Source organism: Salmo trutta, chromosome 1 (assembly GCF_901001165.1).
Source record: "Salmo trutta chromosome 1, fSalTru1.1, whole genome shotgun sequence".
NCBI classification, from domain to species: Eukaryota; Metazoa; Chordata; class Actinopteri; order Salmoniformes; family Salmonidae; genus Salmo; species Salmo trutta.
In genome coordinates this window covers 42935845-42948815 of record NC_042957.1, presented here as the reverse complement: position 1 = coordinate 42948815, position 12971 = coordinate 42935845, and the positions used below count along the sequence as shown (strand labels likewise).

General features: G+C 41.2%; 1 protein-coding gene across 1 annotated transcript in view; it reads right to left on the bottom strand.

Moving 5' to 3' along the window:
- LOC115196407 (corticotropin-releasing factor receptor 1) overlaps positions 1-6140 on the bottom strand; it is a 192767-nt gene extending 186627 nt beyond the window's left edge. Inside the window, exon 1 of the mRNA XM_029757219.1 lies at positions 5181-6140. Coding sequence (XP_029613079.1) covers positions 5181-5204 — 24 coding nt within the window. The 5' untranslated portion in view covers positions 5205-6140. The remainder of the gene's footprint in view (positions 1-5180) is intronic.
- Between the last annotated feature and the right edge of the window lie 6831 nt (positions 6141-12971).

Sequence of the window (12971 nt, the reverse complement as noted above, 5' to 3'; positions counted from 1 at the left end):
GGGAATTGTAATTGCTCTTTAATTTTTTTGTTACTTTGAAAACCTTATGACTTTGACCCATGAACCTGAGAGCTCAGAATCACAATCATCACTCATTACAGTGCGAGCCAAGATATACTATCGATCCCTTTGGGGGAGTGGGATGGTGTTCCGAAAATGGAGAAGGAGCAGGCCATTCAACAGCGAATTCAAAGATGCACCTATCCATAAATGGAATCGGAGTGGAATTGTTTTTCCTCAGATTTTTTTTGTTACCCGTTTCAATGGATGTGCCACCTTGTCCCGGTTCTGCTGTTTCGACTCTCTCTCTCTCAACATATGAATGCTCAGCTATGAAAAGCCAACTGACATTTGCTCCTGAGGTGTTGAACTGTTGCACCCTCTATAACCACTGTGGTTCTTATTTTGATGTAAAAATATATTTTTCTAAAATATATTTGATTGTTTGCTGTTCTGCATGCTGTGTATTCACTAACAGTCTGAGTGATAGGACATTTTTATAGTATCTGTAACATATTGTGGTGTGTATTTAATCTGCATCTTAACTTCTTAAAGTAGCAATCAGCAGTAGAAACAATAACAAAGGTTCTCCCTGCTCCTCTTTCGGTAAAAAGCTGAGGGATGGGGCTGGAGAAATGTAACCACTCTCAAATTCATAGACAGAGATATAGATGCAAGGACTGACCATTCATGATATCAAAATTGTAATCCTCTTTCTATGATCTGTTTCCACTACCATGTACCCAGTTCGCTTTGGATAAAGGCGTCTGCTAAATGGCATATATTATTCAAGTCTACTTTGACTCTGCCAACTAGCTGCCCAGTGTAGTTACCATTCTTTCAAATAGAAGGCAGCCAAAGCTAGTTGAACTCCCTACTCTAGCGACAGGGACACAGGATTAGTGCACACTGAAAGTAGTTTTAATGGATATCAATGGATATACAGTACCAGTCAAAAGTTTGAACACACCTACTCATTCAAGGGTTGTTCTTTATTTTTACTATCTTCTATGTCATAGAATGATAGGGAAGATATCAAAACTATGAAATAACACATATGGAATCATGTAGTAACCAAAAAAGTGTTAAACAAATCAAAATATATTTTAGATTCTTCAAAGTAGCCACCCTTTGCCTTGATGACAGCTTTGCACACTCTTGGCATTCTCTCAACCAGCTTCCCATGGAATGCTTTCCAACAGTCTTCAAGGGGTTGCTACATATGCTGAGCATTGTTGGATGCTTTTCCTTCAATCTGCGGTCCAACTCATCCCAAAACATCTCAATTGGGTTTAGGCCGGGGTGATTGTGGAGGCCAGGTCATCTGATGCAGCACTCCATCACTCTCCTTCTTGGTCAAATAGCCCTTACACAGCCCGGAGGTGTGTTTTGGGTCATTGTCCTGTTGGAGAGAAAAAAAATAGTCCCACAAAGCGCAAACCAGACGGGATGGCGTATCGCTGCAGAATGCTGTGGTAGCCATGCTGGCAAAGTGTGCCTTGAATTTGAAATAAATCACAGACAGTGCTACCAGCAAAGCACCATCACACCTCCTCCTCCATGCTTCACCGTGGGAACCACACGTGCAGAGATCATCAGTTCACCTACTCTGCGTATCACAAAGACACGGTGGTTGGAACAAAGAATCTCAAATTTGGACCATAGGACAGATTTCCGCCGGTCTAATATCCATTGCTCATGTTTCTTGGCCCAAGTAAGTCTCTTGCTATTATTGGGGACCTTTAGTAGTGGTTTCTTTGCAGCAATTCGAACATGAAGGCCTGATTCACGCAGTCTCCTCTGAACAATTGATGTTGAGATGTGTCTGTTACTTGAGCTGCAATCTGAGATGCAGTTAACTCCAATGAACTTATCCTCTGCAGCCAAGGTAACTGGGTCTTCTTTTCCTGTGGCGGTCATCATGAGAGCCAGTTTCATCAAACCAGTTTTATGGTTTTTGCGACTGCACAAATCTTCCGGATTGACTGACCTTCATGTCTTAAAGTAATGATGGCCTGTCATTTCTCTTTGCTCATTTGAGCTGTTCTTGCCATAATATGGACTTGGTCTTTTAACAAATAGGTCTATCTTCTGTATACCACACCTACCTTATTACAACACAACTGATTGTCTCAAAAGCATTAAGGAAAGAAATTCCACAAATTAACAAGGCACACCAGTTAATTGAAATGCATTCCAGGTGACTACCTCATGAAGCTGGTTGAGAGAATACCAAGAGTGTGCAAAGCTGTCATCAAGGCAAATGGTGGCTAATTTGAAGGATGTCAAATAGAAAATATATTTTGATTTGTTTAACACTTTTTTGGTTACTACATGATTCCATATGTTATTTCATAGTTTTGATGTCTTCAATAGAATTCTACAATGTAGAAAATAGTAAAACATTAAGAAAAACCCTTGAATGAGTGGGTGTGTCCAAACTTGACTGATAATGTGTGTGTATATATATATATATATATATATATATATATATATATATATATATATATATATATATATATATATATATATATATATATATGGGCCGCCTGTTGGGGAACCTTGTTGTATAGCGCTAGCACACAGTTATTCCTCAAAAGCCATTTTCCCATCTGTCTGCCAAGTAGCCATTGGTAATCAGTTATGTGATATGGTTGGGTGGGAGTATTTAAATCTCTGTAGCTTCTGTGCCCATTGAAATAGAATTACTGTACTAGAATTAAGTAGAATTTAATGGGAATGTCCGCTCTGTGGTCTGGTCCTTTCAATCTGAAGGCTCTGTGTTGAGTTAATTAGATCAGCGGGGACAGACAGACCCAGACTGTAAATAGGAGGACATTGAGATATTTAATTGAAGAAGTAGACATTTATATCTTATTGAGGAAGAGTTTATATGAGAGGCTGAACAGACTGGAGTCTCACTGACATTCACACCTGATGAAGGGACAAGGATCTGTTTGCCTCTGAAAGAGGGTCCTGTCACGTCTTTTGTAGGTATTGGACCAAGGCGCAGCGGGTTGAGGGCTCATATTTACTTTTATTGAACAACAAAACGTACGAACGAACAGGATGCAGGCGAAACACAAAGCTATGCAACTACAACTTCCCACAAAACACACCCCTCTATATAGGACCTTCAATCAGAGGCAACGAGGAACAGCTGCCTCCAATTGAAGGCCAAATCAATAAACTAAACATAGAACTACAAAGACTAGACTAGAACATAGAAATATACTAACATAGAACATAGCCCAAAAACCCCGGAAAACACTAACCACACACCCCGAACCACATAAAACAAATACCCCCCTGCCACATCCTGACCAAACTACAATAATAAATAACCCCTTTACTGGTCAGAACGTGACAGGCCCTGTTTAGGACTGTTCTTAAAAGTTTGGTAGACTGGAAAAAAGTTGTAGGCCTACAGAGTCTGTCTGCAAGGCAAATTGGGAGTATAAAAATAACATTATGTTTGTGATTCATTCGAAAACGTACAATGTATTGTTTGGTGGAGAGGAGAATAATGTCTACAGAGACAGTCAGTTTGGCAAATTTAGAATATAAAAATTATGTTATGTTGGTGATTCAATTTAACAATCAAATTAACATATCAAATGATCATATGAAAATCAAAGACATGGGATGGTTGCCCGGTAAAAACAAAAAGTGATCTGAGAATGTGCATGTTGTCTAGCTACTGTAGATGATTGATCTGCAATCAGATATGCATAGTTGGTTTTATTTGCATTTCCACTTACTCATTGTCCAGGTTGTCTTTTCTGCTTAAATTAGAATGCCAATCTCAGTGCATTTAAAACTGTCAATCACTTCACCTCCTAGCCCTGGGTAGCGTTCCCTCCTCTCTCTCCATTGGACAAATGCCAGACTTACCTCAAGCAATAGGATTAGTGTGATTCACAGGCAGTGCCTGTGTAGAAATGAATCCCCTACTGCACCTGCATGAGTCTGATTCTCAATGCATGGTGATGTCTACGTTGATACTGTTTTCAATATACTGCACAAAGAAGGTATGATCATATGCATACACCAGATACACAACCCTGGAATTCAAGAATGAAGAATCCCGTACAAGTAGGCCTGTGCAAGGGCTGAATAGTTGTTTTGTTGCCTTCGTTGCTTTCAATCTGCGCAGGTAATGTTGGCTATGCGGATGTGATGATTGTATAAGAAAACAGTCATATTTCATTCAACCGATTTAGATTTGACCCTCATTCAAACGTGTAATGACAACGCATAATCTTCTAAATTAGGCTAAATCAGGCGAGCCACAAAAACACAGAAAGATTGCCTGAAATGTAACAATGCATTCATGTCCAAGTGTCTGGGTCGGGCTTTTAAAGGGATTATCTGTTGTTATTAGCCTATTCATTTAAATTAAGATCCGAATGCTGTTGTAGAATATAGCTAAACTTTGATTTAGCTGACGACAAGTTCTCTCTGTCATTAGGCTATTTTAAGAACCCTGGAATTGGTATTCTTGAATACAAGCCAAATGAATGAATCAACAAAATAATGTATATAACAATATTTAGCAATATCCCTTTTAATCATAATAGTTAGTAGTGCTCGAGTGCTCCAGTGCCAAAATAACCTGCATTTGAAAAATTATATTGTTCACTAGATATTGTTCTTTACAGGAGTAGTAAACGAAAAACACATGCACACACATACTGCACACAAACACACTTTTACATTCATCATTTGCTGCTGCTACTCTGTTCGTTATTTCACTCTTATTATTATATAACCTGATGCCTAGTCACTTTACCCTTCTCTCATGTACATATCTACCTCAAATACCTCGTAACTCTGCAAACTGATCTGGTAGGCCTACTGGTAGTCTACTCACTGTATATAGCTTCAGTATTTTATTCCTCATGTTACTATTTTATTTGTATTATTATTTTTAAACTCTGCATCGCTGGGAAGGGATCTTAAGCAAGCATTTCACGGTAAAGTCTGCACTAGTTGTATTCGGCGCATGTGACATATTCAATCTGATTATTATATATATATATATATTCAAATCAAAGTCCCAAGCAGTGAGAGTCTAAAACACAATCTCGGCTGAGCCAACAAAACCAACTTTTACAACATAGCAGTTAACTAAAACGACAACAATCATTTTAAAATCATCTCGCATGCACCAGACATACCTGCGGAAGAATTCGCAGCCACATTTTTTCTGTGCGTTTATTTGCTGATATCTCCAAACTCCACTCCTTCCTTGCCGCAGCTACTGTGTTACCACGAGATGCCTCCGGTATCAGAGTAGGGATACTCAATCATCACAAGAGAGGATATCACACCACTTTTGGAATTAATCTTGCACACATGAAACACCAACTGTCAGTCAGTTACTTATCGTTATGCATTTTCTGAACTCTGAAGTCCCAATAAGCCTCTAAATTGCCGGTCATTATCTTGTCGAGATATGTTTGGTTTGATCGGTGTCAGTCCATTTCAGAGGAAATTCAAACGTCTCTTCGGAAATATTTGTTGTACTATGTAGTTCCGTAGTCTATTTCTTTCTGTATTGCAACGCTATATATTCCAGTGAATGGACTTTCCAGGGTACTGCGTTTTGCGTGGTTTTAATAATAGCCTACATGTAAATAACTCTTGTTCTCCATGTATCCAATAATTAATTCAGTGGACTATTGAAAGTCGGTCAGAGATTGAGGTCGGGTCTCGCGAACTTCAAAGCGTTGACAGCCTTTGCATCGTCCTTTCTCAACCCCTCTTCATAACAGTCCTCTCAAGTATTGCTTTTCCGATGTGAGACTGGTCCGGTGCTCCAATATTTATTTTCTTAATGATGAGTTCTCCAAAATACCATTTAACTAATAATTACTAGGCAACATACACCACACGCCTGTCTCCGATGAAAAAGACGCTCCAAAAAGTGAATAGGGAAGAGGGCTTCGCAGGCTCAGCTTCAGAAATCGCGTAATATGATGTGTTTGACAAAACTACACCGGTATTCTCTTAACGCAGTGCGGGTCCACAGTCTTTATCGCTCTTGGGGTGTTTCAGCTCCGATTCCACTTCACTCAGTCCGACCGACTGCTTTCAGAATTTGAAATATTTTGTTTGCGGTGTCTCTCTCAGCCTCCATAGGCAAATAGAACAAACTCCAGCATGCGATCGCATAGACTATCCTACGTCACTGCACACTTTACGGCTCTCCTCTCTTCACTTTGTTTTTCCTCCTGAGAGCAAATTACCTTGCATTCCACTTTAACTTTTATCAAAACAACATGTTAGACATGCTTCTCTATTTATGGCAAAGGGTACACACCAACTCCAGGGAGCAGGAAAATGTATGTCTGTGAAGCTGGGATATGGTTCAATGAAAGCAATAATTTGCCAGATAGGCCCACTGAAGCCCCATTGAAAGCTGTAGACCCATGTCATATACTGTATGGGAACCTAAAGATAAATAATTATAATGTCATTTAGGCTGGCCACTCTCAAAATCCCCTTACCCCTTCTTCCTTTTCTCCATTGCACTGCATTATCTCTCCTGATGCCCCAACATGTGTATAGTTCTCTTTCGAAAAAACACATGATTTCACATGTGAAATTTCCACATTTTGCACATGTGAAATCACGTGAAACCATGTGGTTTTGGAACACTTTACATGTGATGATATTTCATATAAAGTTTCACATGTGGATTTTCACGTGATCACAATTTTACACAAGTGGATTAACATTTTCCCATGATACCCTGCAAACAAAAAGTCGTTAGGATGTTCACAGAACGTCACAAAATAGCTGCAGTTTTTACCATGTACATATTAGACACATGTATGTTTATTTAAACAGTCATTATTATTCAGCATTTACTCACCTGGGATTTGAATAACTTCTTGCTTCATGGCATTCCGATCTTCCTGCTACGCCACCATGTCTGTGTCAGTGACTGATTTCACCTGTATTCCCACAATTTGGATTTCATAGTAAATCTCAGCTTTGTATAATACGTTCAAGAAAAACTATATATTTATCATAGTGATTCAGGAGTACAGTTAAACAGAATTATATGCCCCACCAACACTATACAGAAACCATCAACTTGCTGAGATAAGTAAATGAAATAAACAATGAGAGAATAGTCAGATTAACTGATAACTAAAATAGTGCAGAGAAGTATTATAGGTAATGAATGTGTAGGGGACTTCTGAGAATGCTACAGACTTTGTGGTGCAGCAGAAAGATCAGCGTAACCCATCCAGAGGTTTTTGATTTCAAATCCAAGGTTGGGTCATATTGAAAAGTCAGTAATAAGTGATTATGTCAAATGTAATCATATTGTCATTGATTGAAGATTTGAACACTTTTTTTATAACACCATTTTTAAGGTAAGCGTACCACTTAACTTAAAACCCTCCATTCCTGTCAATGTAAATAGTCCAGGTGGCCATTTGATTAATTGTTCAGCAGTCTTATAGCTTGGGGGTAGAAGCTGGTAAGGATCCTTTTGGACTTAGACTTGGCGCTCTGGGACCATTTGCTGTGCGGTAACAGAGAGAACAGTCTATGACTTGGGTGACGAGTCTTTGCCAATTTTTTGGGCCTTCCTGACACCGCCTAATATATAGTTCCTGGATGGCAGGGAGCTTGGCCCCAGTGATGTACTGGGCTGTACACACTACCCTCTGTAGTGCCTTACGGTGGGATGCTGAGCAGTTGCCATACCATGCAGTTATGCAACCGGTCAGGATGCTCTTGATGGGGTAGCTGTAGAACGTTTTGAGGATCTGGGGACCCATGCCATATCTTTTCAGTCTCCTGAGGGGGAAAAGGTGTTGTCGTACCCTCTTCATGACTGTCTTGGTGTGTTTGGACCATGGTAGTTTGTTGGTGATGTGGACACCAAGGAGCTTGAAACTCTTGACCCACTCCACTACAGCCCCGTCAAAGTGAATGGGTGTGTGTTCGGCTCTTCTTTTCCAGTAATCCATGATTCGCTATTTTGTCTTGCTCACAATGAGGGAGAGGTTGTTGTCCTGGCACCACATGGCCAGGTCTCTGACCTCCCTATAGGCTGTCTGATCATTGTCAGTGATCAGGCCTATCACGTTTGTGTTGTCAGCAAACTTAATGATGGTTTGGAGTTGTTTGGCCATGCAGTCGTGGGTGTACAGGGAGTACAGGAGGAGACTATTCACGCACGGATGCTGCCTGTAATCCATGCCTTCTGGTTGGGATATGTACGTATGGTCACTGTGGGGATGACATCGTCAATGCACTTATTGATGATGCCGGTGACTGACGTGGTATACGCCTCAATGCCATTGGATGAATCCCGAAACATATTCCAGTCTGTGCTAGCAAAACAGTCCTGTAGCTTAGCATCTGACCACTTCCGTATTCCACGAGTCACTGGTACTTCCTGCTTTAGTTTTAGCTTGTAAGCAGGAATCAGGAGGATAGAATTATAGTCAGATTTGCCAAATGGAGGGGCGAGGGAGAGCTTTGTATGTGTCTCTGTGTGTGGAGTTAAGGTGGTCTGCAGTTTTTTCCTCTGGTTACACATGTAACATGCTGGTAGAAATGAGGTAAAACAGATTTAAGTTTACCTGCATTAAAGTCCCCGGCCACTCGGAGCGCCGCTTCTGGATGAGCATGTTCTTGTTTGCTTATGGCCTTATACAGCTTGTTGAGTAAGGTCTTATTGCCAGCTTTGGTTTGTGGTGGTAAGTAGACAGCTATGAAAAATATAGATGAAAACTCTTTCGGTAGATAGTGTGATCTACAGCTTTTCATGAGTACTCTACCTCAGGCGAGCAAAACCTCGAGACTTCCTTAATATTAGACATCACGCACCAGCTGTTATTGACAAATAGACACACACCCCCACCCTTTATCTTACCAGACGTAGCTGTTCTGTCCTGCCGATTAATGGAAAACCCAGCCAACTGTATATTAACCGTGTCATCGTTCAGCCACATGTCTGTGAAACACAAGATATTATAGTTTTTAATGTCCCATTGTTAGGATAGTTTCGATAGGAGATCATCAAGCTTATTCTCCAGTGATTGCAAGTTGGCCAATAGAATGGATGGTAGAGATGGGTTACCCAGTCGTCAATGAATTCTCACAAGGCCCCCCGATCTCTGCCCCCTGTATTTCCGCCTTTTCTTCAAGCAAATGACAGAGATTTGTGCCTGGTCTCAGAGAAGCTGTATATCCTTCGCGTCAATCTCATTAAAGAGAAATCTTCATCCAGTTCAAGGTGAGTAATCGCTGTTCTGATATCCAGAAGCTCTTTTCGGTCATAAGAGATGGTAGCAGCAACATTATGTACAAATTAAGTTACAAACAATGTGAAGAAACACACAAAATAGCACAGTTGGTTAGGAGACCTTAAAATGGCAGCCATCTTGCATTTTCACGTGAAAAGTTTTGGTCCAGAAGGGGGCTAGGCCTGCATCTCTGCTAAAATCTGGCTAAATGTTTGAAAGGAATAGGAGTCTTATTCTGTACATTTAGCTATTGTTTGCTTTTCTAAAGTCTACCAACCTTGCCAGCAGGCATACCAGCTAACATAGTTAGACAAGCTAGCAACTCTTGCTAGCTACTCTTGCAGGTACTCGGCAAATGGTGAAAAATCGTCAATATACCCTTGAGCAAGGCACGTAACCCTAATTGCTCCTGTATGTCGCTCTGCTAAATGACTAAAATGCACAAATGTAAATGTAACTTCATTGATAGACTAAAATGGCTACTTGGTAGCTAGTTATGAGGTTGGGAAACTCTCTAGGCTAGCTAAAGCCAACTTTGTGAAATTGATAGGGGGCTAGTAGTATTACAGAGAATAAAAAGTATTATTATTTAAATAAAAAAATTGAACAGGACAAATCTGAGGGGGCACGTGCCTCTTTGCCCCCTATGGGCATGATGCCTCCGCATACACAAACAGCAGTTTTGGCCACAAGCCTATCCTTTATCTCGCCGAGGTAAAGTAAGGGGCAGGCTTAAATAATTTCATAGAGGAGTTAGAAAGATTGATGAGGTGTCAAAAGCCTTTCTTACAAATAGAGTAGGTCTATCTGACATCTGACATATTGCAACACTAAAGCAGTGATATCCCATGTGATGATGTATGGCCTGCTCTACGAGGGTATTGGGAAGCTCACTGAATATAAAGATGGAGACTTGGGCAGAGGAACACTGTTTCTACCTCGCTCTCCAACATCAGTAGAGGAGCAAACTGAAGAGAAGAGGATATTCAGCTACTCTTGGTGGACAATAGAAGTTAGTTTAACAAATAAGAGAAGAAGGCTTGGAAACCAGATGCATTTGTATTATTTTATTATGAAAAAGAATGACGTATTAGTATAAAGTAATATAATTTTCACATTTTTATGAGCATACAATATAGCTCAGTATTGTTACTATTTCTTTCGTAGTATTTTTTCATCATCTTTATCAAGGGTGCCAATAAGGTGACTGTGTTTACTGTATGTCCAAAATAACACAATCATCATCATAAGAATACTTCCAGAAGCACCTTGTGGAGAAGTTAGGGTTTTGAAATTATTTTCTTGTACCACAGTTGGTAGAATATGGTATATGTTGACTTGTGTGTCCTGTAAAGGTCATCATTACCTAATAGTATCTCTGAATCTGCACATTTTGTTAACATAGGACTGAATCATGATTGTCTCTTTGTATAGTGTTTTTAGAACTTTTTGGGGGGGACAATAAAGGACTTTCTGTCCCTCAGGGGCATTGTTGTTGATCCTATTGTGCCACCCCAACCCTCATATCATGGGGTGTGGTTGCAACCAGGTCACCTGTGAGGCAGTATTCGATGTCCATTCATATTTTAGGAAGTCGGGAGATGCTGTGGAAACTGGCCACTATGAGCAACAGTGAGCGCTGTTACCTTCAAGTAGTTTTCGGTTTTGCTAGGGTGTTGTGGACGGTATTTTAAATTTGTTAGGATCCTCATTAGCCGCTACTAAAGCATCAGCTAGACTTCATGAGGTCCACATGAAACATGACATAATACGTATTATAAACTGGGTGGTTCGCTTTGCGTCGTGCCTTAGAACAGCCATTAGCCATGGTATATTGGCCATATACCACACCCCCTCGTGCCTTATTGCTTAATTATAAACTGTGTGGTTCGAGCCCTGAATGCTGATTGGCTAACAGCCATGGTATATCAGACCATACTGCTCTAATTAAGTTGGTAACCTGTTTATAATAGCAATAAGGCACCTCGGGGGTTTGTGATATATGGCCAATATACCACGGCTAAAGGCTGTGTGGTATACATAGCCCTTAGACGTGGTATATAATGTACAGAACATCATTGATTAAGATGGGACCGGAGCAGAAGGCAGATGTTTTACATGCCCTCAACCGATTGTGTTTTTTTATTTGTTTATCAGTTAGGTTAGCACTAAGATAGCATTGAATTAGCTGTATTCCACCATAAGCAAACAAGAAAACGCTCACCCAGAGGTGGCGCTCCTAGTAGCCGGGGACTTTAATGCAGGGAAACCTAAATCAGTTATACCAAATTTCTATCAGCATGTTAAATGTGCAACCAGAGGGAAAAGAACTCTGGACCACCTATACTCCACACACAGAGACACATACAAAGCTCTCCCTCGCCCTCCATTTGGCAAATCTGACCTAAATTCCAACCTCCTGATTCTTGCTTACAAGCAAAAATTAAAGCAGGAAGCACAGTGACTAGATCAATAAAAGTGGTTAGAGGAAGCAGATGCTAAGCTACAGGACTGTTTTGCTAGCACAGACTGGAATATGTTCCGGGATTCCTCCAATGGCATTGAGGAGTACACCACATCTGTCACTGGCTTCATCAATAAGTGCATCGATGACGTCGTCCCCACAGTGACAGTACGTACATACCCCAACCAGAAGGCATGGATTACAGGCAGCATCCGCACTGAGCTAAAGGCTAGAGCTGCCGCTTTCAAGGAGCAGGACTCTAACCCGGAAGCTTATAAGAAGTCCCGCTATGCCCTCCGATGAACCATCAAACAGGCAAAGCGTCAATATAGATCTAAGATCGAGTCGTACTACACCGACTGACGCTGGTTGGATGTGGCGGGGCTTGCAAACCATTAGACTACAAATGGAAGCACAGCCGAGAGCTGCCCAGTGACACGAGCCTACCAGACGAGCTAAACTACTTCTATGCTCGCTTAGAGGCAAATAACACTGAAACATGCATGAGAGCACCAGCTGTACCGGAAGACTGTGATCACGCTCTCCGCAGCCGATGTGAGTAAGAACTTTAGACAGGTCAACATTCACAAGGCCGCAGGGCCAGACGGATTACAAGGATGTGTACTGCGAGCATGCGCTGACGAACTAGCAAGTGTCTTCACTGATGTCTCAGCCTCCAGTATTTATGCTGCAGTAGTTTATGTGCCGGGGGGCTAGGGTCAGTCTGTTTCATCTGGAGTATTCTCTTGTCTTAACCGGTGTCCTGTGTGAATTTAAATATGCTCTCTCTAATTCTCTCTTTCTCTCTTTCTTTCTTTCTCTCGGAGGACCTGAGCCCTAGGACCATGCCTCGGGACTACCTGGCATGATGACTCCTTGCTGTCCCCAGTCCACCTGGCCATGCTGCTGCTCCAGTTTCAACTGTTCTGCCTGTGGCTACGGAACCCTGACCTGTTCACCGGACGTGCTTGTTGCACCCTCGACAACTACAATGATTATTATTATTTGACCTTGCTGGTCATTTATGAACATTTTAACATCTTGACCATGTTCTGTTATAATATCCACCCGGCACAGCCAGAAGAGGACTGGCCACCCCTCATAGCCTGGTTCCTCTCTAGGTTTCTTCCTAGGTTCTTGGCCTTTCTAGGGAGTTTTTCCTAGGGAGTTTTTCCTAGCCACCGTGCCTCTTTCATATGCATTGCTTGCTGTTTGGGCTTTTAGGCTGG